The sequence below is a fragment of the Eretmochelys imbricata genome, chromosome 3, assembly GCF_965152235.1.
Source record: "Eretmochelys imbricata isolate rEreImb1 chromosome 3, rEreImb1.hap1, whole genome shotgun sequence".
Taxonomy (NCBI): Eukaryota; Metazoa; Chordata; order Testudines; family Cheloniidae; genus Eretmochelys; species Eretmochelys imbricata.
The window spans coordinates 164213835-164238517 of NC_135574.1; the positions used below are offsets into that span (position 1 = coordinate 164213835).

General features: G+C 39.5%; 1 protein-coding gene across 1 annotated transcript in view; it reads left to right on the top strand.

The window, feature by feature from the left end:
* The window catches only part of USH2A (usherin), a 568735-nt gene that overhangs the window by 363249 nt on the left and 180803 nt on the right, over positions 1-24683 (top strand). Inside the window, exons 38-39 of the mRNA XM_077811946.1 lie at positions 16803-16953; positions 17111-17253. Of these exons, the coding sequence (XP_077668072.1) occupies positions 16803-16953; positions 17111-17253 (294 nt within the window). The remainder of the gene's footprint in view (positions 1-16802; positions 16954-17110; positions 17254-24683) is intronic.

A 24683-nucleotide genomic window follows, 5' to 3' on the forward strand; every position in this document is an offset into this window, starting at 1 on the left:
CTGACTTCCCACATTCCCCGGGGGTGCTTGACCCCAGCTCTGCCCGAGGCCCCACCCCCACTTCATCCCTTCTCCCAATCCCCCACCCACGCCCCGCCTCTTCCCACCCCCTGCCTACAGACAGCAACTGCACCATACCTGGCCATGAGAAGGTGCTCCTGCAGTGAATGAATCCCCTGTACAATGAGGAAATGCCAATTAATTGCAACGGAAACTCTTTGTGGGAATGTCCCAGTTTCTCAGGTCCTGGATGGGATTTCTGGCCCAAACTAGAGAGAGAGAAAGAAACTGACTCTATAGCTCATGGTTAAGGCACTTTCCTGGGATGTGTAGACTCAGGTTCAAGTTCCTACTCCAATAAATATTTAGTTATTTGTACAAGTTGGAACAGCTTCAGCAGAAAAGATTGAGAGAGACCCACTCTAGAATAGCCAGTAGTCTGGTGGTAGGGGCACTAATCTGGAATTAGGGGACTCAGGTTCATGACACTGGTCTGAATCATGCAGAGCAGACACTTGAGCTAGGGTTTCCCACAGCCCAGGTGAGTGCCCAACCACCAGCAATTAGCAATTCCAGAAGGGGTGTCTTTTGACAAGCTTCACAAATCTCTTGATTCCAGCCTGATGAGGAATGGGGAAACTTTCAAAATCTCAAAAACCTTTGTGGGCTGGGAAAACCAATTCCCTTCCCACCTCTAGAAGCCACTCTCTAATAAAGAAAATGGCTGCATGAACAGTGAAAGGAATCTCTTTAATTTTTAGCATAATTTATGGAACATATTTCTATTTATGATTAACTCAGATACAGAGATGCACAAGTGAGGGAGCTTTCAGTTTCTTTACTGGACTCATCCTCCATTGGGTCTTTTTCTCATGGCACTCAGCTTCCTCCATGCTCAGGCTATTACTTTCTTTATTCACAAGATTGAAAAGTGAGCCTCCTTGTGTACAGCCCTTGGTGTTTGATCACCAACTACTTACATGACCACAAATACTGCAGCCAGAGGGCCCCCTGACACTTTTACCTTAGGGAGCAAGCTATGAGACTGGATATTAGACCACATGGCAGAGATCATTGACCTAATTTTATAAATAAATAAGAGCCAGATTGTGCTATCTTTTATACTGGTGAGCATTTACTCATAAAAGTAGTCTCCTTGAAGACATTGGGACTACTTGAATGAATGAATATTTAGTGATGTAAGGATGGGATGGTCAGGTCCAAAGTATTTAAGGATGGGGCTAAAGGCCACAATATTGGGGTTATTCCTGTGACCCAGTGGGTATGAATTGCCATGCCATGAGAGTCCATGTTAAATCTGGTCCAATAAAAAAAAGGAAAAAGTTTCATCAAAATTTTTGAAATTTTGAGTAATTTCATTCCAAAACAAAATTTTAAAAAAATCATGTTTCTTGAATTTTTTAATTAAAAAAGCAAATATTTCATATTTCTGATGTTGATGGTGATATTTCATCTCCATCCTCAGTCCTTATCCTCCCCACATGCCCCGTTTTGCCTCTAAATGGAATGGAATAATGTTTGGGATGGGGGGAGCCATTGTCCTTTTTGTAGCCTTTTCCAAACTTCTTATTTTAAAAAGTGAGAGTGGCAACAGGGAAAATATGAAATCAGAAAAAAATAAGAATGAAAAAAAGATGTTTTGATCTCATTCTGTTGCATTCAGTGACAAAAAGGAAAAGCTCAAGGTTTTGGTATTTTGAAATATCAACATTTTAAAATACTTAATTTTGAAACCTCTGATATTTCAAAATAGCAGCAGTTCCAGTTTGGATGAAAAACTGGAATCTTTTTAAGAAACAGAAGGTTCTCAGAAAAGTTTTCACTTACCCCAAAAGACCATTTGTGTGTGTTTGGGGGAGAGGGTGTTAAAAGGTTTTGAATGAAAATTTTGATCACCATTCAATAAGCAGGCAGTGTCTGAGGAGAGGATATGCTAGCGCTATGTCATTCAGCAATGTCCTGCTTAATTAAGGAGTAACAATGATAAACTGTGTGGACATCCAGCTTTTGGCCATAAGGATGGTGGCATGGGATATGAGGGTAGGGTTGTAAATGTGTTTATGTAGTAAAGTGGGAGTTGTTCTCATGTCTCAAATGAAACAAAAATCCCCCTCTAGCCTCAGCTATATTTATCTGATTGTCACTTTCATTAGTTCTCCTTCCCGCTTTTATCCTCCCTTTCCTAATCTGTGCAGCAAATCATTTTCAGGGAACTGATAGTGAGTGAGTGTGTGTGTGTGTGTGGGCTGGCAGGTGGGGGAAGGGTTGGGGAAAGGCAGTATTATATTTTCTAGCTGGCCTAAGACAAAGTGCAAATGGGGGGCAAGGGGAGCACAGGTGAAAGACCACATTTTCAAATTCAAATGGGGGTGGGGCACAGTGGTACACCTGCCTCACTGAATTTGAGCCACCCAGGGGCCAATTTGAGGCAGCTGTTCTAAATTGCACCTAGTTTCAACAAACCTCCCCTCTCTGGTTATCATCAGTTCAGTGGCATTCTTGCCACGCCTCTTTCCTCTGACCTAGCCTGCAAGAGCCCTGTCTCCTGTCCCCTCCTTTGGGAGCTGTGAAGGCGTGGCATAGCTGTAGCTAACCCACCCAAGGATTCTCCATACACTTGGGCAATCACTGCTTAGCTGTTGCATGAGTTTTGAGGCTACTTCGTCCAGAAGCAGTGTAAAGCAGCTAGAGTGAGGAGGTTATCAAAGACCTGACCCAGTATCTGCAGCTTTGTATGATCTGGGAGGTTCTGGATATTCGTACTGGATTTGGGAATGCAGATGAGACAACACATCAAACAGTTCAAGATAGTACATTTATAAAGGTGCAATTAACCCAAAAGCTGATGTGACCAGTTACGGAGTGATTGCCCTAGCGCATGGTGAATTGGGTGGCTTAGCTGTAGCTAGGTGCAGGGGGCTCACTCTAGATCTCTGCAGAACTTTAGTCATTAGCATGAGTCTTAAGTGATGCATAGTCATTTGCAGACAAACTGTACCAGAATATATTTTATGCTAGAGAACTAGAAACTGGTATATGAACACAGAAAAATATATAAAAAATATGGAAACCAGGCTGTTGTGGGATTTAGCAGTGGATGGTATTTTAAAATGGCAGTCTCTCACCATATAAACTTCTTGTCAGTCCTATTCAACTGTGTATAAAACAAGTGCACAATTTAGACAATGTATGCAATTTAAATAAAATCTTAAGCCTATTTGTGCACTGTTTTTCATTCAGTGTAAATCTTTCCAAGACTGTTAAGAACTGCTAATAAAGTTGTCATGCTTTGTGATACATCCTACAATAAAAATATTTATGTTCCTAGTGAAAATATACCGAAGATGTGTGAGAAATCACATCATGAATTTGTCCTGTCACCTGTTTTTACATATATACAAGTTGTGGGGGGGTTGGGAACCTATTTTTTATGCTGCTGCAGTCGCATGATTTGAGCCCTTTTCTACACTCCTTTTATTTTATTTTGGACAACACTGCTGCAGTTTCTACAACAAGATGGCATTTTCATAAACTGGGAGTCGAGGCCAATTTCAGGTTTTTCTCATTTACTTTTTGTACTTCCTGCATTAAGGCATCATGATTGTAGAGGTTATTCTACTTATAAAACATATGACTAAAGCACCAACTTTGTGTTAGTGAGCACAGCAGAGGAAGCTTTGAAGTTCCTCTGCTTACAATGGACTCTACAAGCCTCCAGCAAAGTTCTGCCAGCCTAACGCGTTTACATATTCTCATGTGGTTTACATAGGGGGAGAAAGAAATTAAGGGACTCTCTTAAGAGCTTCCTGAGGGCAAGAATAGAAGGGTGGAGAGAAATCAAAACCACTGTTTTTCTCCTCTTCACCAGGGGATAAAAAGAGAGACATTGTTCCTTAAGAATCATTGCCATAAAAGTGCTCTTGCCTTTGTATCTTTCCTTTCTGATTAAAATAGCCCCTACATGGCTCGCATTTTGTTTAGTTTGAAAATAAATCTGATCCTATCTTTAACTTCCATTTGGTTCTTAAGTCTCTTCAGAATTCATGCTATTTTTAAAAAGAGATCTATTTATTTTGGAGTCACGTCTATCACTGGATATTGACCTCCCCCTACTTATCATAATTTATCATTCTCTCTCTTATCGTGAAGGAGCCTCCTTGGTGCAATTCTTAGGGTTAACTGGCTGGCCTGCAGGAGAGAATAAGCTGTTCCATGACAAGAGGTGAAATAACTTGCTCCTTTCTCAAAGCAAGGGGAAATCAGTGGAGAACCTCAGACTGTCTGTGCCACAGTGCATTCTCTGGTCTGCTCATGACAAAGCACAGTTATACACTGGCCCTTATTGTGGAGGTTAAGGTTGCGATCAAGTTCTTTGTGAATCCTGCCAATAGCATTGGATGCTGACCTCCATGCAGTTTTTTTTCTTCTCATCATGACTTTTTTTCTGTGTCTGCGTGATTGTACACACATACATGTGTGTTACACTTCTGTTTGTAGCTTTGTGTCCGTGTGCAGCCCCTTACCTCTCCCTCTGACAAAAACAAAAAAAAACCCTCTCACTTAAAAAGGATCTGGTCAAGGGATGGCTTCCTACTGAAGTTACTATCCTAATCACTCATGATGGGAGAGAGAAGTGACTCATGTCACAATGGCACTATTCAGCACCGTCTTAATATTTATATAGTGATTTACTGTTTTTAAAGCTCCCTGTAAACATTCACTAATTAGCCCTCAACACTCTTGTGAAGCAGCTGTTCTCACTTTACAGAAACAAAAAGAAAAGGAGTACTTGTGGCACCTTAGAGACTAACCAATTTATCTGAGCATAAGCTTTCGTGAGCTACAGAAACAAAGGCTTACATTCTGGTCTGGTCACAGACATGCAGGCACTGGGGTTTCACACACATCACCAATGCTGAATTTGGCCACAAAGGGAGTCAATGTCTGAGCAGAGAACTCGGATCATTGCCTGACGATAGATCTCTACACTGTTCTCTGGGAAGGTGAATGTTTTCACTATCATCTGAAAACGCAAAATGCTGTTATTACTGTGTCACAGCTTCACAGACCAAACGACACACTCACAGCTCTTTGGTGCGTCCCATTGCAAGAAAACATGCAATTACTTTTCTTCTCTTTTTTGTTTTGTTCTTTTCAGAAGTTTTGAGGACTCTGTTGAACTATAGCTCAGACCATCACTCTTAGGAAAATTACCATTTTCAGAGTATTGTGTGAAACTGGAGTATTGGAGACTCCTGTTGATTTTAGTGAGAGTCAGGCAGCTAAAAAACCTCCACAACGGTTTTGAAAGCTTACTCCATAAAATCAGTGGTCTCTTGGTTTAAAAAAAAGGAAGTATTAATTGCCTTTTACATTTCTTGAAAAACAATAGAAGAAAACTGGAGTAGTGTTTTCATGAGTCTTCCTTTCCATCCCTTCATGTGCTGTCATTTATATATGCAGAGCTGGCAGTAGTGCCTCTGCTTATGTTCTGGGATGCGGGGCAAAACACAGCCAACTTAGCTTGGACTTGGATACGTGCTACAGTGAAACTAAAGTGATTACAAACAATTAGGCTAGGCCAGCCAATTGTTGAACAAGAAACCAGTGTTCAAGTCCTTTGTAGTCAAGATGCTGAGGGGCAGATCCTCAATGGTGTACAAATGGAGCTATGGCAGTTAGCACCTGCTGAGGATCTGGTGCCAACGGTGCATTAATGAATATACGGTGTATTTGTAATGTCTTTAACAACAGAGTGAATATCCAAAAGTGAATATCATATTTAATAATTGTATTGAGATCAATGAATAGAAAGCATTATAGGCTCAATTGTACTGAGCAAGCTTAGTTCTTCTGCCCCAGGAGAAGACCAGGAACTGGATTATGACTGTGTCACAGTCTGCTTCCTGGTTCCCCTTTTCTCTTTTAGCCCTGAATTTGGCAGAGATTATTTCCCTTGGGGTCCTGGCTAAAAAGGACTATTTTTCCTTAGTCAGCATTATTGTTATTAGATATTAGATATTGACGCAACCCTGATTACATCTCAATGCTGCAAAGCTAACTTGCAACTTCTTTACTTATGGACCAGATTCTGATACCTTTGCTCAGAACAAGTAACATCTTACTCATACTGCCAATCAAATGAATTATTTGTCAGGGTGAGTAAGTTTCAGAATCTGGTCCTAAATTGGCTATTTTCTAATATGTATTAATTTATGGATATTGCCACTATGATACCAGCTTGTAATGTGACGTGACAGCCATAGCATAGTAGCTGGCAGTTTTGAGAAGTGATAAGAATTTTTGTTTACTCTGTAAATTTTACTGTTTGGGTTTATCAGGCTGGATCTCACTTGTTACATGAGAAAATAACTAATAGTTACATAGACATTGTGTTTTGCTATTTTTCTAATAGTAATAATTTCCTCCTACAACTAAAGGCCTGATCCTACTGTTTTGCATGTAGATCTTCTGTTGTTAGTACAGCGTGCCAGTCAATGACAGGCTTGGGTGATGTAGGCAAAACTGCTCTACAGTATGAATGATCACTGATTCCATTAAATGAGTTCCCCCCACTTCCTGTGATATGCACACATTTTCCCCATTAGCACTCACGGGTATAGAGGCACAAGCAAATGTTGAGAAGAGAAAAAGCCGCAGAATGTGGTGGTTTGCTTTGTGGAGCTGACTATATCACTTTATATATGAATGTAAGGAAAGCTGCTAACAATTGTGATATATTAAATTATAACTGAGAACTAATTCAGAGATCAAAGGTGCTCTTTGGGAGAGATCATTTTACCTGGTACGAAAATGATTACCTTTTTTCCCAGTCTCATATTTGTACTGTATGTCTTGGAAATATCGTTCCCTAAAGTTTCTGAATCTTGATGTTTAATTGAACACAAAGGTCTTTGAGCAGCACAATGGGAGTGGGGGGCCTGGTTTGTTGGTAGAACTGTGTAGACGGAAATTGAAATGTACATGTTTTTTCTCATTTATCAAACAAGTGCAAGAATCTAAACTGACATTTTATATCAAATGAATTATGAACTGTGTACTGTGTACCTAAGGGAACAACAACCAAATTAGACTTTTCTTTAAAAAAAAAAAAAAAGAGAGAGAGAGAGAAAAAAAAAGGCTTTTAATAAAATATACAATCAGTTTTGGTATTTTGTCTGAGCCTGCCATACGCTGTAGTTTTTTTTTGTAAACTAGAGCATACAGGCTACTTCAAAGGGTATATGCTTGATAGAGAATTGAAGGCAGTAGGTTAAGATAATGCACAAACTAGCATTTCCACTTAATATTGTTGCTTTGATGGGTTTGTTTTCATTCCCATTCACCTCTGATAAGCAGGAAATGATATTCTTCTTCATACTAGAAAATACAGTTTAACTGAAGAAAGTAGTAAGATAATTTCTTAGCTTCCATTTGCTAAAATACAGTTGTAACTGAAAGGAAATTTACAGAAAGCTAAGATTTAGAAGACACTACTAAACCATTTAGGAGTAAATTTTTGAAGGATTATACATGCAGTTTTTAGGTGCATGACTCACATTTCCATTAAATGGACAAAACTTCCTATAACCGGGGAAAGGAAAGGAGGTAAAGACCCCATGAAGTCCAGTGGGAACCAAGTTATACCAATTTATGACCATGGAAGATGTTTAGATGCTGCGGTACTGGGCCCTTAAACCATAAGGTAGATAGGAAGGGAATGGCTAAAACCCCATGTATTCTCTGGGAATGTATCCCTTTGTCTTCATGGTGCTTTTCAGTATACATTTTCTTATGCACCAAACCCAAGAACAGGTTGTTATTCTTATACAGCAAAAATTTACTTTACCCAGATAAATTCCAGAAGATTAAGGAAATTGGTATGTATGTAATCTCATGGTCTAACCCTCTGTACTTCTCACAGAGTACTACAGAGTAAGCAGTGGAGAAGCTTATTCATTAACATATTCACAGAATCTGAATTACAGTGAAGCCAAACCACCTTTATTTATTTTATTACAGTAGCACCTTGAGGCTCAAGAGCCAAAGCCCTAATGTGATGTGTATGATGCACGTTACACATATTAAAAGATAGTCCCTCCCCTGAAAAGCTCACAGTATAAATGGGACAAGACAAACAATGATTGGGAGAAAATAAGTAGTATGGTTAACCTTATTTAACAAATGAGGATCTAAAGTATAGAGAGACTAAAACCTTGGTCCTGAAAACCCTTACACACATGTACTTAACTTTCAGCACCTGAGTAGTTCTATGGACAGTATCCACATGGTTATGTTTAAGCACATGACTAAAGGTTTGCTGGATTGATACAGGCAGTCTGTAGCAGAGGCAGGGACTGAACCCATATACCCTTAGCCACAAGAATGTCTTTCTATGTCACCATCTTCAACCTCCCTTCTCTCCCCCCCCCCCCCCCCCGTGAATATTCAAGCAAACTTTTTGTTTTTTTTTGGGGGGGGGTTGTTTGTTTTTTTCCCCCTGAATGTTTGAGGAGGGCATTTGTGTGCAAATGAGCATGTTCACATGTGAACAATTATATTTGTGCATGAAGTGCTCATCTGGCCACCCTGTGTACACACAGTTACTTGATGTGAATGTGACAAGACAGAATTGATCATAAAATGTACTAGATAGCTAATAAAATTGGTTTATATATTTGTGTCTCCAGCACATAAGGAAGTACTCAGCTACTGTAAAATTTGCCATCCAAATGCCTAGCCAAATATATTAAATGTGGAAAAAGAGGACCAGAAAATGTTTGAAGTGTCCTATGATTTCCTAGCTTGCTTATCTCCCACTATATCTTTCTCCCTACAGGGCTCTCAGTCTTCTCCCTGAGAGATTCAACATCCCAAATAATATATTTTTAAAAAGAATGATCTGTTTGCAGAAAGTTTGCAAACAGAAAAAGGGGTCAAAGTCAGTGAAAATGTTTTTTTGTTACAGATAAGTTTTACTAGCTGTGCTGAAGCTAAAAGAATCTGAAGAAGTTAGACTAGTTTGAACTTGTAGTCCAGATCTTTCTCTAGTTGCACAGTGCATACTTAGCAGTCACTTCTCACATTAGTTATTGGATCCTTCATGAACAATAGCCAGCTAACCTTTAGGTAACTGGCCTCTTATTCTGTAGATGATAAACAAGTGAGATTAATTGACAAACATCTCTCTTTTTGTTTAGTAACAGTGGGACTGATTCTGCTACACTTATTCACACAAAGTAGCACTTCACTCCCGTGAGTAGTAGGGAAATCATCTATATGGGACTATTAATGGAGTAGGATGCTAGTTGATATGAGTAACAATATCAGAATCCAGTCCAAAACTGTGACTGGTTTTTAAGGGCCAGATTCTGCTACCCCACCATGTTGAGTAGTACCTTGTTCTGCAAGTAGCCTCATTGGAAATTATTACTCAGTGTTGTTAAGGGTGGTAGAATCTGATCTTTAGCAACATGTCTGCTTTGTGGCATGTTTTGGTTATTAATACAAACAATGGACCATATCGTTCCTTTTTAGTCAAAATGTAAAATATTTGTTTTCCTTATCCTTTTCATTTATAAACCACAGCACATTGCAGCAGTCAAATAAATGAAAACAGTAAACAGTTTGCTTTCAGGTGAAGTTGTAGAGTACATGCCCACACAAGTGAATAGGAAAGGAGAAGAGAGAGAACTTCTTGCTCTTGTAAATTATTAGTGTGTTTATGAATGTCCAAAGGGAGCACCTTTGCAAAGAGAAATTCACCCGTTACGGGGAAGAAGAATTCTGAGGTGCAGTTTTCAGTTGAGTTACAGTAAGTGCTTGTTTTATGCACTTCACGAAGCTACCATAACTCTATTTTCAAACAATCTAAAAGGACAGCAATGCCATAGATGACCATCGTTGTGAAATTGACTTTGCCTGAGCCATGTTATGACCTTAGTAATCTATGCACAGCAATTAACCAGAAAAAACTATCGCTAATACAGGAATTCAGGTGTAAATATGATAAGTAGGACCTACTGAGCTTTACATATTTTCCTTTCATAAATCTATATTTGTATTATATATAAAAGAATTCAGTAAGGACCAAATCCTACTGTGTTGCATGGATAAATTACTAAGAACATAACAGCCGTACTGGGTCAGACCAAAGGTCCGTCTAGCTCAGTATCCTGTCTTCCAACAGTGGCCAGTTCAGGGTGCTTTAGAGGGAATGAACAGAACAGGTAAGCATCAAGTGAGCCATCCCCTGTTGCCCATTCCCAGCTTCTGGCAAACAGAGGGTAGGGACACCATCCCTACTGGGAGTAGAAGATGAAGGAAATCTTTCTTTCCCACTCAGCAGGTGGGAAAAGAATGATAAAGGAGTAAATTGCATGTCATGGTGTCAGGCACATCATGGCTGGATGGAGTGTGATCTAGTGACCATGAGTCCTGCAGTCACCTTCAGTATACCCTAGCTTTTCAAAGAAGCAGTAAGTGTGCAACATGCTGTGTGGTGTGGCTGCCCATCCCAGGCCCGCCTGACCTGTGCTCTTCTCAAAACTGTTCTTCTTGGCCACAACTTCAAGCATGGATCCTACACAGAAGAGTAGTATTTTACTCCAGCTGTTAGGTGCAATATTACTGTAAAGTTTTTACAGATGCCTCAAATACATTGCTTTAAAAAGGTTCATATAAAAAAATTAGTACTGAACTAATCACAGTGCCAATCTAATGTCCTACTTTATCGTACCTCTTAAGACACATACGAAGGACGGCCCACTGAAGCTAATGTTCCCATTAAAACCATCAAGTGGTAATGGTTTGTTTGTTACTACCATAGGCTAGATTTGAACCAACAACCTAGAGCTAAAGGCTCTGTAGGCTGCTTTCAATTCCCTGATATATCCACTGCTCCAACAGAAAATGTTCAGGCTGTTCAGACTCTTGATCTTCAAAGGACTCCAAATAAATCCAAATAAGATATTGTGCCCCAAAAAGGTATAACAAATGAGAATTTCAGCTCTGAGGTTCCCTTCTTAAGACCTTCATAAAACACCTGCAGATAACACACACAGAGTAGATGGGCAGAATCCTGTCCCTTCTTCTGCTACATGCGCTCTCCGAGGTAGTGAAAAGGTGTGGTCATGTTGTTTGCAAGAGCTTGGCTATGTCTACACTACCACAGTAAGTCAACTTAAGTTACACAACTCTGTTATGTGAATAACATAGCTGGAGTCGATGTAGCTTAGATCAACTTACTCTAAGTGGTGTCTACGCTGTGCTGGGTCGACGGGAGACACTCTCCCGTCGACTTGCCTTACTCTTCTTGTTACTGGTGGAGTACCGGGGTCGACCGGAGAATGCTCTGCCGTCGATTTAGTGGGTCTTCACTATACCCGCTAAATCGACCGCCCCGTGCATCGATCGCCATAGCGTTGATCTGGCAGTAGTGTAGACATAGCCTTTGTGTGGGGAGTGGAAAGGATTCAGTCACTTTTATTCACCTGTGATTTTAGAAGGACTTTGTGACACCCATATGAATATTGTACATGGGGGAAGTTTTTAAAGTCGCTTTACTATGTAATAGTATTGCCTGGGTACCCTTTTAAACATCATGACAAATAATTGGTTTTACTGAGCAGTTATAAATTGTGTCTCTGACAGGTATTTATAATCAATAATCAGTCAACTAATTGTCTGTTGGCATTCTTTTGTATCTTCTGTAGTTTAGCAGAAGTTCAAGTTGGGTAGTGCGGATAAACTTCTATAGAACTTGACTGAAGTAGTGTGCCTGTGCTCTCGTCTTAAAACAACATAAGGCGCAGGACACACATCTTAAATGCTGCTCCTGTTGCCTTGACTTCAGGATGGGGTAATTAATGCTTTTGGAAAGGGGAAATCTGTTACACTTCTGTTCACTTCAGAAGCTGATGCCTTGAATACAGTTAAGATTGTATGAAAAAATCAGCTCTAATTTTGTTCTTTCTTAAACTGATGTAAACCAGGAGTAACTCCATTGAAGTCAGGCTCCATAAGAGTGCTGTCTTAAAACGGTCCTTCAGTTTTTCACTGTGGCCGCCAGGCCATTGAACAAAGCTTTGTTGAAGTCCCATTGCTGCTGCTGTTTTGCCATTGCCTAATAAAGTTGTACTATACAACTTGGGTTACTGGAATAGCTATTGTTGCATGCAGATGAATGCAGTTTGATCTTAAATTAACAGCTACGAATTACGCACAAAATTGAGATAAAAACAGATTTAAGGATTAAAATAAAATTTCAAAAATCAAATTTTTCTGAGTAGGTCAGTGTCCCGGTGGCAGAACTGCTACTAAAGACCTCCACAAAATGCCAACAAAAGAACAGGCAGATGATTAAGTCAGAAGGAAAGGTACACCTCAGTGAAGACTTCCAAACCCGAGCAAGAAAAGAGGAAGTATTATCTGCTGTGAGTGGGCCAGCAAACCCATCCTTTTTCAAACAATATTTCGGGATAGCAGAGATCAGCTCTGAGATCTACAAAGTGTAGGATGGATCATGTGCAATAGTGACATTGCAGATAGGATAAGATGCTTGGGTACATAACTGAAAAGAAAAACCCAAGAATATTGGATGTGTATATTACATATTGAATAAGTGAGATGTTCTGACTGAAGGAGTTAAAAGAGAAACCAGAATGACTCTAGTGCACCTGTGAAAATGAGACACAGAAAAAGCAATCTTCTGTTTTGGCAATAGATAAAGGTTTATAACTACCATGCCCTTCTAGTGATGACATATGGCCCAGCAACATGGTCTCTCACTGAGTAAATGAGACAAAAACATGTGCCTATACCGAGAATTATGGAGAAAGCAATGATAGGAATTATGCGGACAGAACAAACACCAAGGTAACAGGCATGCTTGAGGAAAACCAAGAGAAACAAATGTCAAGGTGCAGAACATATTGCCAGAAAAAGTGACTAGAATAACATGGTCTTAGAATGGACACCTATGAGAAAATGAATCAGAGGTGGCTAAACAACAATGCAGTGAAATAAAGAAACGAAGTGTGTGAATTAGACCTGGAAAAGGGCAAGAGTGAACATGACTTAAGGAGACATTCATCCAAAGACAGAGTGACAGAACTATGTTATCATTGCAATAGCGCCTCAATCTTATGGCAACAAACTGTGAAGAGCCAATTCCTTCCCCAGTAGTTAAATGTCTGCTGTCATAGTTTGCATGCGCACATGTGTAAGGAAAACATTTAGATAAGAAGCAAATGCAGCACCTGTGCTATTTTAAAATATTTTGCATGTGCAGATGTGCCATACTATTAGAATTACATTTGCATAGTTATAAACTCTTGTGTTTGCCTTCTGCAGATACTATGGATATACCAGCGTGAGGACCAGTTCTGATCTCAGTTACAACCACTGTAAATCTAGAATGACTTCACTGGAATTACTCTGAATTTACACCCATTTAATAGATATTAGAATGTAGCCCTTCAGCATGTTCTTGCTCTCATTAACTTATGTGGCATTCTACTGAAGTGTAGAATAATGCAGATCCATTTAATGGATATACCACTTTATCATTCAAATAATAATTATTACTTTTGGTGATTGCAGTTTAAAAGTTTCTTGTGTTTTTGAGAGAGATTGACCTATGGACTTCGGAAAACACTTGTGATTGGTAAATCTCTCTCAAAGCAGTAGAGTCTTTCAGAATAGAGGAAACACATACAGTGCAGCCACTGTATAAAGGCTTTTCATCCTCAGTCATCTTTGAAAAATCTTAGAGATCTACCATTTTTTGTCGAGGAAACTGAGGCACAGATGTTCAGTGACTTTTCAAAAGCCACTCAGCAAGTCCGTGACAGATCAGTGAGTAGAATGCATCTCTTGGCTCATCTTCCTGTATCATATTGCCTAGATTACATTTTCTCTCAAAACTGGTGGTATTGCCAGTTTAAACCATTTATTATGCATAATTCTTTCTCCATTTGCTCTCACAATACAATAGTTAAGGTAGACAGGTAATTAAAGACTTTTTCCCATCCTTTATACTCTCTTTTTGTAGATGAAGCATGATTTTTTTTTTACCAGGTCTAGTTAGGATTTACTGGACAAGATGTTGATTCAGTAGGTTGCAAATGGAGTGGTTGCCCCCTGAGGGTGATATTAAAGCTTGAGGGGAGCTTTTTGAGCAACATTGCATCTTAAAGACAATATATCAAGCTGATAGATACATGGCTCTTCCGTTGAGAAACCTGCAGCTAAATTATTTCTGGTTACCAGTTATTGCTTGGGTACTTTGGGGAATAAGAGTAGGATAAAAGGGGTTAAACTGAGGGAAATATTACATTAACATCTCAGTTATGGGAAGTAGCTGAAATAACCAGAATATGTTCTATATTTAATTTAGAATGATCAGGTTGTTTGTGAAACACTTCGAAGTTTTAATGATCAAAATGTGACTAGTTTTCTAGAGCACCTTTCTAGTTATTACTCGACAGAGACTCAAAAGTGAGTAGTCTTCCTGTAGTCTTCTTTTTCACAATGCATATTAATGACATTCTCTGCAAGATCCAGGAAATCCTTTATACAAAAGGTATATATTTTGTACATTCTAAGATTTGAAAACCTCAAAGGACCAAATTAAGTCAATGAAACTATACAGGGGATGAGTTTGGCCCACATTTTCTACTGTTCTTTTCATTGTACCAGTACAATGACATATATTTGGACCTCTAATTTTTGATTATCTAGGCAACTAAATTCATATCTGTATTGTAAATAGCTGACTATCAAACAGCTACATATTTGTCACTTGAACATTCCTGTACCACCATAATAATTAATAAAAATACATAGAGTTTATTTGATCCTTTTCATTTGTGAATCTCAAAGGGCTTTACAAAAGAGGTAAGTCATTTTCTCCATTTTACAGATGAGATATCTAAGGCATATAGAGGGCTTCGAAGGACTTGCCTAAAGTCACACACAGCTGGCTACCGGCAGAGCTGGGAATAAGCACAGTTCAGTGACCCAGCCAGCGGACCACACCCTTAGCAGGCAATATGTTATATTTTCATAATACTTTTCTCAAATATAGTGGTGTGAACCCCAGCTTGTTGGCCAAATTACCAGTGAGTTAATTAGATTCCCTTACTTGAATTCCCCCGGCATTTTCAGCTAGTGGTGGTATACTTCTGGTCTTGATCTATGTAGAGTTTGTGTGTGTACTTAAACAGTTGGTACATTTAAACTTCAGATGCAATTTAATTTTGAATGAGATGGTGCCCTACCTCATAGAGAGATTGTGTGGCTTAATTAGTGAATGTTTGTAAAAGCATTTTGAGGTCCTTTGATGAAAGGCACTACAGTAATGCAAAGTATTTTTATTTTAATTGCTATTTATTTTTGTTCTCCTTTTGTACTGGCAGAGCTTACTTACAATTGACCATACAAGGCACTTTACAAATGGATGCTAAAATAATGAATGATTATGTATGTGTACTGTATTTTGCACACACAGATTTTAGAACATATTGCATGCCAAATTCTGATTTTAGTTTATCAGTGTTAATCTAGAACAATTTCATTGACATCAGTGGAGTCTCTCGATTTACACGAATGTATGGTAACTGAGAGAAGAACTTAATCTTTAAACTCTAGCAGAAAGGATTCAGGCACCATGTGGTCACAATGTCTGTTTTTTGCCACTTGGGAGACAGCTATTCTTCACATGGTACATGAAGATCATAAAACTAAATTACAACGTGCTGCTTACCCAAGTGCCCAGTTTAGTAGTTCTGCCAATCATTTGCAGTTCCTTCATGTAGGTGCCAGTTGACCATGCTGAACCATAGATTGGTTTACAGTAATCTGCCAGTCAGCCTGGTACCAGAAAAAGAGAACAGCGATGAAAAATTTCTATTTGGATGACCACAGAAAGATGCAGATGATAACTACTGAACCATCAAAGACACCAGCATTTTACAAAAGTTTAAATGAAAAAAAAAATCAAATAATCCAACCTTTCTATTTAACGTTCTGAAAATATGCTGTTTTGGCATCCAATACACAAATGTCATATGTGTTATACATGAAAGGTTTATCAAGCAGGTTAGTCCTTCATGGTGAGAAAAACATAATGTCACAATCTCAGCTGATGTAAATCACTTCAGTGGGATTACACCGATTGATACCAGTTGAAGAGCTGCCTCGGAACCTGGAATAGGGCTGGATCGATGATTCCTGGGCCCACTCAATAAAAGTTAGAATTAATCAAATGGAAGTAGTACTGTTCCAAATCCTCAGACTTCAGTGGATCTACATTCATTTATACCAGCTGAGTATCTGATTTACCAAAATGTGTGTCAAGTTTTTAATGAGAGAAGGGGAGGGGTATTTGAATAAAGTTCCTGACTTTGCTGCCCTGCTACTCACATTGAATAATACTTCCTCAATGAGATGTTCCTTTGATTTCAATGTGAGTAAAGTTGGCAGAATCAGGCTCAGGGTGGGGACTGATATACTAACAGGTGGGAGAGAATGTTACATCTGAATTCCTTTTGCGTTTTGGGCGTTTCTCTCAACCCAGTGATATTAGTGTAAGCGTATTGGAAAGAAGAACATAAAGAAGTACAATACTTTGGTAACAAAAATGTTAAATTAAATGGACCATGTTAACATCGCTGTTGATCCTGAGGAACAGTTTTTCCAGTATATGGAGCATTTTGATTCCATCCAGCATATGTTCTCCACGGTTTTCTCTGCTCTAATTCATCCATGTTTTTTGACAGCTCCAGATGGCATGCTGCCTCCAAGGCTTTCATCTGCCACACCAACCAGTCTTCAGGTTGTCTGGTCTACACCAGTTCGCAATAACGCTCCAGGCTTACCCAGTTACCGACTCCAGATGAGGCCTAGGCATTCCACTGATGATATTCTAGAGTATGCAAACAATAAAATTCTACTGTAAATTGTCAGTGAAGAGAAGTAAAATTATTTTAGATGTGGCTCACCCCTAGGGTGGCTGTGGTCTTCTTTTCTACCTCCCCCCCCCCCTTGTATTTTGGAGCTTTATAACTCATTCTTCATTTCTTTCCAGGTTATTTTCCAGTCCCTCTGCTTCCTTAAGCTACATAGTCAAAGATCTTCAGCCATATACAATGTACAAGATGAGAATGATAGTCTCCAATGGTTATGGTAATGCATATAGTGACTGGACTCAAATGATTACAGCAGAGGACAGTAAGTAGCTTGCAAAAATACACAGTGCATTCCCACTTATTTTAAACATCTGTTAGCAGATAATACAAATACATATCCTTCTGCTGGCTAACCTAGCATCGCATATGATTTCTCTTTCTTTTATCTCATTTTATTAGCTTAATAGTAATAGCATATTTTCTCCCTGAGAGCTAAGCTACAGTAATAAAAATACCTAAAAAATCTTGTATGAGTTGTGTGAACTGTTTATTAAAGGAATGTAAAGGAATATTTTTCAGAGAAATACCTCATTTCATTATATAATATCTCTCTCTAGTCACATATGGCCGTATGCAGATAGAGAAAAATATTTGTTAATGTGTATAATTTGTTAGAGTGAGGGGTTTTTTTGCATTCTGTGAGCTAGATTCTGATTTCATTTACATCAGTAAATGTATTGAAGTCAGTAGTAAATGAAGATATAGCCTTGTCGTCTTGTTCAGAATATAAAGAAGGATGTCATTTATTTTATGGTCATTGGGCTGATGCCATCTAAGTAGTGTGACAGCTTTCTGTAGGACTTTTGGATACTGATTCAAACAAGTGATCAGTAAGAAGAAGGCACATTTTATTATTGCCAACCCCTTGACCCATCCACCGTATCTGGCATTAATTGGTCCATATTTTGCAAACTCACTCTACTTGCATTTGTTCGACAATCCCTTGCTTTGATACATTAAAGCTAGGGGGGTGAATGTAGCCATTTTAACTGACATATGTTGCACAGGTACTAGGTGCAATATGAAAACAACACATGAGAAGGTGTGCAGTTACCAAACACACAAATGCACATACGCCTCAGATACAACATAGTTGGAGTCCAATGGCTGTGTAATGAACGTATCTAGTATAGCCATAACCACACTTCTTGAAGGTGCTGTTGCTTTTGAAAAATGTTTTCTTGCATTTTTCAAATCATTAGCTAATGACCCCAGTATACCAGATATCAGAACAATCAAAATCTTTGCCTAAGAGATGCCTCCTGTCATATAACTCATTTAATAAGCAAGATAAATTCTGAGAGAAAAATATTTTTCTCTAATTGAAAAAATAAAATCCCAACTAATTGGTCCTGCTTTTCCTTTTACTCCAGATTTACACTGGTGTGAAAAACAAAATCAGGCACCTTGGACCTAAAGTATCAGAATTAATTGAGGTATAAACTAGCCACCATTTGTGGCTCCTCATTGTCCCCACCCCTTTCTCTAAGATCAAAGCAGACTGTATTCAGAAAATGTCTCAAACAGAAATATATCTTAATATATCATCAGTTGAAGACATGTTTTTTACAGCTGGGCAAATCATTCACAAGAGGTAACTTATCAGACAAATGTAGGCCCCAATCTTGGATACACACAAGTGCTTAAATGTAAGCACTTGAGTCGCCCCATTGATTTAAATGGGACTACTCACATGAATGAAAAAAGTTCAGTATATGAGTCAATCTTTGCAGAACCAGAGACTTAGCCTCTTTTCTACCTGTGAAGATTTTTGATCAGATCATAATTTCCTTTAATGCACTTGTTGTGTAAAATTACTTCATACATTTTATGTTTTTTTTTAAAACTGTGGATTGACTGAACAGTTATCTGTGTGTATTTGTTGTTCAGACTATAATAGTTCTCTGAGAATGGTCAGGTAAATCACAAAATATTGTTCTTTTCCTGTGTGGGATGAGTACACATTGAGCTCAGTCATTGATGTATAAGTTTAGAATAGGGTTTCTGCAAATATGTGTTGTGCAACTTCTAAATATGCTTTTTGGGTGAAATTCACTCTTGTTCAGAGACCTTTCTCAAGACCTATGCTCCACTTTATTCCCACTTAAGACCATAAATGGGATTTTACTGGTGCATAGGACTTATGCCTTCTGTACAGGAGTGAATTTTACCTTCTGCGAACATTTTAATGAAAAATTTGATTGCATTAATGTCCGTAGGTAGTAGACACAAAAGGGGCATGATGTGGCTGAGGTGAATTCATGTAAACATTTGAGGAAAAATTAATGGAAAGCTTTCCATTAATATTTGCCCAGCTCTAATGTTTTGAGAATTGCTATTCATTTGCTTCTTAAACTGTTGCTGCCACATCTGGTTTTTCATCTTGAAAAACACAATTTTTGTAACGCAGTTATAAAATCTATCCCCTCCGTGACTGTGCATTCATTGCCCTGCCCTGCTCCATTTGCATTAATAAAGAATACATGCTGATGTATCTCCAGTATCCAACAATTTCTGTGTTTGTAATTTACCAACACAGCTTACACCTCTATAATGTTGACAGAGGATTGTATATTTTTGGTGTCATTGTGGAGGGCTGCCATCTCTGAAAGGATGTTCAATTCAGTTGACAAAGATTGAATGATTGGCAATGGGCATAAGTAGTATTTCTGTCAAGGCTTTAACGTGTTGCTTGTAAAGCCACCTATACTGACAGCTTATTGCCAGAGCTACACTTAATACCTGGTCTTTCTAACCAATATCCTCTGACTTTTTAAAGTGCAATTTTGACAGTTGAAATTTCCTGTATCTCTTAACCTGGTAGAATACAGAAATGTTCCCATGTCCATATTTGAGTTTTACCCCATAAATATATGCCTCTGTAGCACAAAGATATCCATAGAAAGATCACATATATAGGTATATTGGCCTGATCAACTAGTGTAAATAGTTGTAACTCTGTCAGTACAGTTACACTAATTCACACCAGCTGAGGGTTTGACCATATTTATTTTACTTATAATAGCTGTTTTCACATGACTAGTGTTAAGGAAAAGTTAGCACATGTGACTCCATTTTGGTTTGGGGCCCACCATTGTTTAAATGCCAGCACATCATACACCAGGAGGAGTAATCCTTAGATATTGAATCCCTGTGAAAATCCTCCTCCTTGTCTCCAGCCTGCCTTGACTCCCAGTATCTGGTTTTTGTCAGTCTCTAACTCCCTGTCTCTTGGCCTTGATGTGAGGCCTCCCATCCTGATAATAAAAGTTACTGATGCATGGCTTTAGGACCATGCTGTGTAATTAACATACTGGTATAGCACGAGGAATGCACCAAGCAGGGATAGGTGGTAGATAAGACAAGGGTTTGTTTATTGGCTAAGGTTTCCGATGCACGAGGGCAACATGCTTTGCTAAAAGGTATATAACCTTTGTATAATCTGCATTCAGGGTCCCCTCCTGGCTAGCAGGGGGGCACCACGCTCGAGCGTAATAAACTTAGTGTCTTTTGGGAACTCTGCAGTTGTGGACTTTGTTTCTGTGCCTCAGCCTAGATTCGAACTGTGCGTGTCCTACCAGGTGTAATTCGTAGCACTTGTGTGCATGTCCTACAAGGTGTAATTCGTAGCACTTGTGTGCGTGTCCTACCAGGTGTAATTCGTAGCATTTGTGTGCATGTCCTACAAGGTGTAATTCGTAGCACTTGTGTGCGTGTCCTACCAGGTGTAATTCGCAGCACTTGTGTGCGTGTCCTACAAGGTGTAATTCATAACACTAGCAAGAAACCAGAAAAGATGAGAGGAAATTCAGTAAACATCACCATAAAAAATCTGTTGTCTGGGAAAAAATATTATAATATAAAGGTAGATGCTGAAGAGAATGTTAATAGATATTTTAAATATTTTTTTCATTTACATTAGTCTGACACCAGTAACTGATTCCATGCATTTTTAAAAGTCTAACCTACCAGTGCCAAATAACAATAATGTACATTTCCTATGAATATTTTAAAACCTGTTAAACATGTGTTAATAAAAGATGTTTGTTCCAGTGATCTTCGTGAGCATAATGTCAGACCATTTGCTGCCAGACAAATACAAACAGTTCAGGAAGTTTCTTGGCTAAATTCTGCTTTCAGTTATTTGGGTGTAAATCTGGATTAACTCTATTGAAAACAATCGAATTACTCTGGATTTATGCTGAGTAACTGAGATCAGAATTTCATGCACTGCATTTAAGAATAAAATGGAATCTCTCCTCCTCGAGGTTATGGAATTAAGATATGCATCTTATTTAATGCTTTTCTTTCATAGTGAACATTCTGGATGGGCTGAGAGGGGGAGCTGCCAAGGAGTTAGTTACAGCTCTTGAAGCCAGTTTTATGCCATCCCCAACCCCATCATATATTTAGTATAGCTTTAACGCTGCTCTAAAATACACCAAAGGGTTGAAATTTAACAGAGGGATAGTCCTGAGGTCAGAGAGATGCTTTTTGCTGGCTCTAAGAAATGTTCAGCCAGATTTGACCCAGTTATAAACAATGGGAAATTGCTATTTCCACATGTGCTTTAGAAAAAACTTCTTGATCTCAGTGCATCTGGAACATGCAGAAAATTGTATGTGCTCCCATGGTCTGCATGTGCCAATACACCTCTGTCATCACAAATTTCAACACTTTGCAGTCAGAAACAAACAATATCAACTCCAGGCAATGTCCTTCAGCCTTTCATTCTCTCCATGGGTGTTTACCATTGTAACAGCCATTTTTGTAACCATGTTGAGGAAAAGGGCCATCCAATACCTGTTGGCAAAGAAGCAGTGTGACAGGGTCAGGCCAGATGGCTACAGGAGAGTGATAGAAGGCAGATATATTAGCCCCAGGTTAAGTAGGTCCCTTTTCCCTGGGTAAGGTAACAGGGAAGGTTCCAAACAATCAGGAACTTTATGGAAACAATTAGGGCAGACAGGCTGATTAGAACACCTGCAGCCAATCAAGAAGCTGCCAGAATCAATTAAGACAGGTAGGCTAATCAGGGCACCTGGGTTTAAAAAGGAGCTCACTTCAGTTTGTGGTGTGCATGCGAGGAGCTGGGAGCAAGAGGCGCAAGAAGCTGAGAGTGAGAAGGCGTACTACTTGAAGACTGAGAAGTACAAGCATTATCAGACATCAGGAGGAAGGTCCTGTGGTGAGAACAAAGAAGGTGTTGGGAGGAGGCCATGGGGAAGTAGTCCAGGGAGTTGTAGCTGTCACGCAGCTGTTACAGGAGCCACTGTAGACAGCTGCAATCCACAGGGCCCTGGGCTGGAACCCAGAGCAGAGGGTAGGCCCGGGTTCCCCCCATCCCTCCATTCCCCCAACTCCCTACTTGATACCGGAGGAGTTGACCTGGACTGTGGGTTCCACCAGAGGGGAAGGTCTCTGGCCTGTTCCCCAATCCACTAGGTGGATCAGCAGAGACTGCGGGGATTGTTGTTCTTCCTTTTCCCCATGCTGGCCAATGATGAGGCTAACTGAGTGAACGGCAGATTTGAGCCATGAAAGTGGCCAAACTGAGGGCTGCCGTGAACCTCTGAGGCGAGCAAATCCGCCAATAAGTGCAGGACCCACCAAGGCAGAGGAGGAACTTTGTCACAGCAGTTATAAGGACAGCTCGTCACTTCACATTTGCCAGACTGGAATGTCCTAGGTTCTTACAGTAGTTTATCTGCAGGATTTCTCCCTAACTCCCTCAGTGCTATCACATCAGGGAGAATTCTTCAAAACCATCTTGGGCCTTAGTGATATTTTCTGAGAAAAACACAAACAAAATTCATGTTCTCATCAATCATTTTTCCTGCACTCAACAGATTTCTGCACAGTAGTGCCTCTGGCTTGTAGGCCTGTTGGGATCAGATGGAAATGATCCCAAAGCTTTACCTCTGGCCCTTTCACAATTTTTTTATTGGTCACTAGATAAACTCAGAAAATGGACCACCTATTGCACCTATTCCCAGAATTGCTGCAATACCTGTGTTGGTGGAGCGCCTCTAACCCATCAACTATTCAAGGACAAATAACTGGCAGATTTGCCAGGAACCCAAGTGACCACAAATGCCAACCTGTCAGGGTGGGGAACACAGATAGGTCTAAATATGGTTCAGGACAAATGGTCTCCCCAGGAGTTGCAGCTGAGCATCAACTGCTTGAAGCTGTGAGCAGTGGCAAGTGAAGAAATCAGCCTCTTTCCGTGTATTCTTCCACAGTTTATAACCATCCACATGGAGAGTGACTCCAGAACCATGAGGACTTATCTTAACTATCAAGGTGAAATGAAAAGCAAAAAATCTAAACAGCAAGATCCTGTTACACTTGGAACATCTGGATCTGTCCCCCCCAAACCATGTACATCTACCTTGAGACCAGCAGTCACAATGACAAGCTCAGCTGTTGCTGGTTAGGTTCCATTTCTTGGCATCTAGCCCACAAGTGTTTCAGATTGCTTGGAGGTGGTTTCTTCCATGGGTAGATTTGTCCAACACAAAGCGAACAAAATCTGTTCTTCAAGTTGGCATCCATGCCTGGTGAGTGGATGCCTTGTTGTTCCTCTGGTCAGATGCCTATGGTTATGTCTTTCCTCCCTTCCCTCAAACATCCCAGATGACTAGAAAGATTGACAACCAAGCTTCAGGAACACTTCTAAGTTCCATTTTGGACAGGTGACCATAGCTCCCAAGGCATATGTCAGTATGTTAGTTGTGGATTTTACCATTATCTCAGAACCTCATTCACTGAAGAGTCTCCCAAAGGCTGTCCACATCTGAAACTCTCTGCATAGAACCCTAAGTGGCCACATCTTGATGGTTTCTCACAGGATTTGATCAATTTCCTCTTCAAATGCAGGAAACACTTCCAACTGGATTTACCATAGCAGTTTAATGACCTGATGTTCATGGCCATATTGAAAAATACAGCCCTCCTCAACTGGTAACAAAAGATATTTTAACATTTCATCTACTCAGCTTTTCATAAAGATCCGAGATCTAGTTTTCTCACAGTAGCACTGTGCTGCTTCATGCACACCTCTCCCTCTTTCTGAAGGCTGTATCTCTTCAGAGTTCTTTGATCCCATGCACAGTGGAACAATCTAGTGTCGAGTTGACATTCATGCGCTCTTTGAGTCCATGGGACAGTTCTTTATACTGTCTTTAAAGTACACCTTTCTTTTGGGCATCACTTAAGCAAAAATGTTTCTGTCAGGCAACCTAACCTTCCTTTTTTTTTCGGATCAAATGATTCAGAGGCCATCCCCGATTTCATAACTAAATCCTATGCTCATTCACAAGAGGTAAAGGCAAAACATACATGTTATACAATAGTTGTTCAGCATGAGACCACTACAGTGCCTTTGCTTGTGCCATGACTTTATGGGGCTAAGTATGGATGATAGATCTTACCAATAGACAGTTTGTCCTTAATAGGAAAAATCATTTTATTTCAATTTATTTTATATAGTGCCTATCAATATAGTGCTATTATCTCATACAATTATTTGAAATGTCTGTGCTCACATGACCCTTGGTTGAGATTAACAAAAAAACCTATTTGTTTTCCTTTGAGTAATCTGCTATAGTGTTGTTGTGGAAAAAGTCCTAATGTAAAGATATCTCTCTTCTATCACCACAGGCAAAAGTATTACCATTCCATAACTGT